The following is a 3,058-nucleotide window of genomic DNA, read 5'->3' as shown; positions in this document are numbered from 1 at the left end:
TTTTTTATGTTTAAAAATATTTACCTATTATTTTATCATTATATACATATTTTCCGCCGAATTTATTGCTTCCAATCAGTACCAAAAGATTTTAACTAGTGGCGGCGTCTTTTAGAAAAGAAATAATGTCAGTATGAAAAACCAGTGTTGTTAATAACTTGGTAAATTTTAAGATTTATTTTAAATATATAAAACAATTTTAACTAATACTTATTTTAAAATTACTAGCATATGATAAGAGTTAATGATATTTAGTTTAATAGTAAAATCTTTTTATAACCTTTTGATATAAGTTAACCTCTAGAAATGTCAAGTGTCGAGTTTCGATAAAAGTGTTCAATTCTTTAAATTACTGAGTATAAACGTTGCGAGAACTTCAGAAGATTTTAAATATCATGAGAACGTGATAAATATCATTTTATAATAAATGAAAATGGGCGAGACGTCTGAAACACAAAATAAAGATATTGGTCCTGGTGTAATAACAGAGCAAGAACGTCAGTTGGCTCAAAATGCATTATCTGAATTTCAAAAAGGAGTTTATGCTAGTTGCTTGTCATATCTAAATAAGCTAGAAACCCTTAGACCAAAAGATCTGAAAGTAATGCACAATAAAGTTGTAGTAGAATGTTATAAAAATGAATTGAAAAAAACAGAATTGTTAAGAAAAGGTTTAAATGCAATATGTGGACAAATGTCTATAACTGACTCAACTGAAACCATAGATGATATTGAGAAATGTGTTATGAGGTATAACCAAGCAGTTTTATTATATCATACAAAACAATATAATGTTGCACTACAAATCATGAATAGGTTATTTGCTTTTATAGAACCAATGGGTATGTAATATTAATGATGTCTATGACAGATCTTCTTAAAGAGTAAGTGGATAATATTAAACTCAGTTCATACATATTGTTTTTTTTTTATAGAGGAATCACTAGCACATAAAGTATGCCTCCTTCTAATAGAATTACATATAGTAACGGAGCAACCAGATGCAGCATTGTCTTTGATTAATTACATAGAAAGTCAACTTATATCTACAGATAATTCTAAAATTACATCTGTTGATAAAGATGGTATAATAAAATCCATAAAAGAACAGAAGGAACCCAGAAAAGAAATGGACACAGCTACAGATGCATTTAAAATAAAATTATTAAAATGTAAAGCTAGAATATATCTTATGATGCACCAGTTGAAGCTATGCAAAAGAGAATGGAAAACTTTAGTTTCTTTGGGTACACCTGTAGTAAGATATGATATATTTAAACCATGTTTTTCTATATTCTATGATTTATGTTTTTGGTTTTATTTAAAATTTTTTTTTAACTACTTTCAGAATATATCAACTGTATTTTTAAAAGCTAATCTTGAATATTTAAGGGGAAATTATAAAAAAGCTATTAAGTTATTAAATTCTGTAACATCAGAGAATTTAGATTTCAAGTATGTTAGATTTATAATTATATTAACAAAATTATTATAAATATATTATGATAATATTTCTTTATTTGTGTATTTATGTTACTCAGAACTTATGGAGAATCTTCTGCTGTTTTATATTACAATAACATGGCATGTTTACATCTTGCTATGGGTAAACCAAATTTAGCTTGTTTCTATTTAAGGAAAGCTTTACATGAAAATAAATGTGCATTGGAAAGTGTACAAATAAAAGAAAGTGGTAATTATAATAACTAATTTTTATTTTACAATTTTACATTTAAAGATATTAGGAACAGTAGTTTTAAAGAAATTGTTTACATAGATCCTTTATCTTCACAACCATTGTACACACTTGGTGGGAATAGGCATTATGAATTAATGTATAGTTTAGGTGTGTCACTGTTACATGCAGGTCAAGCATCAGTTGCTTTTGATTGTTTTATGGAAGCTGCTCAAAAACTTCATAATAATCCTAAACTTTGGTTAAGAATTGCTGAATGTTGTATTTATTGCCATAAACCAGTAAGTATATTTCTTATAATTAGATTGTAATACAGTGTTTCAGAAAAAAAGCAAATTATTGTTTGTTATTTTCAGACAAATGAAGTTGATTTTAATATTCCAAAACGGAGAAAGGACTTAGTACAAAAAGTTGTTGGTTCTGGAATTTATAGAAAAATTATTTTAGCTTCCTCTCTTTCCAAAGATATAAAATATCATCCTGAAGGTTTTCCTTCTGCTATACCACAATTAACTTTGGAATTTGCATCTCTTTGTTTAAAAAATGCATTATTCTTATTACCAAATAATAATGAACTTAATGTACCAATGGCAACAATTGCTGGTTCACAAACAGTCCCATTATCATTAACAGCCAGTCATAATCTAGGTATTCAAAGTTTATATTTAAGAATATATATGTTTATAAATAAGATTATTATTTTTAGTATTTTAATTAAAAATCGTTTAGGTACCCAACATTCGCCCTTAATGTCACAAGCTACAGCCGTTGAAGCGTTAAATTTAAAAATAAGTGTTCTAGCTGCAAGTGCTTATGTTTGCTTATGTCTTGGTGATTACGTTATTGCACTTGAACATGCTAAAGCATTGCTGAATATTAATAAACTACCTGGGGCGTATAGAATGCTCGGAAATCTTTATGCCGCGGAAAGTTTGATATTTATGGATAAAATTAATGAAGCAATTGAATATCTTAAACCAGAAAATATTCCAGATCTAAATACTTTTGTACCTATTCCCGAAACTCAGGATAAAGACAAAGAAAAATCTGATGAGGTTATTTCGAAACCGATAAAAAGTAAGAATTAATTTAAATCATTTAATTCTTTCTTAAAATTAGTGATTATCACATATAATATGTGAAATTATAAAAAAAATACTACATATGTAAAGTAATTATTAATTATATTTTACAGTGTGGTATCCAACAACAGTCCCTACGGGTATTGCTGTACTCCGTTACAATTTAGCTGTAGCTTATGCAATTCGTGGTGAACTCGATAAATCTGGAGAAACATTAAAACAGGTAGTTTAAGAACTTTTAAAATAGAAATTTTAAGTGCAGTTTTTGTGAAAGTTTAAC

The 3,058-nt window shown here is 27.3% G+C and overlaps 1 protein-coding gene across 1 annotated transcript; it reads left to right on the top strand.

Moving 5' to 3' along the window:
• The first annotated feature begins 298 nt into the window (after window positions 1-298).
• LOC108572559 (CCR4-NOT transcription complex subunit 10) lies at window positions 299-3,010 on the top strand. The gene is made up of 8 exons (XM_017934818.1): window positions 299-842; window positions 936-1,258; window positions 1,349-1,455; window positions 1,542-1,693; window positions 1,778-1,977; window positions 2,053-2,344; window positions 2,426-2,773; window positions 2,892-3,010. Exons 1-8 carry the CDS (start codon window positions 428-430, stop codon window positions 3,008-3,010), a joined length of 1,956 nt encoding a protein of 651 aa, XP_017790307.1. The 5' UTR covers window positions 299-427.
• Window positions 3,011-3,058: the final 48 nt, after the last annotated feature.

This window comes from Habropoda laboriosa, unplaced genomic scaffold (genome assembly GCF_001263275.1).
Source record: "Habropoda laboriosa isolate 0110345459 unplaced genomic scaffold, ASM126327v1 scaffold147, whole genome shotgun sequence".
Classification (NCBI taxonomy): Eukaryota; Metazoa; Arthropoda; class Insecta; order Hymenoptera; family Apidae; genus Habropoda; species Habropoda laboriosa.
The sequence above is the reverse complement of the archived record's forward strand: the minus strand, read 5'-3'. Positions and strand labels throughout refer to the sequence as shown.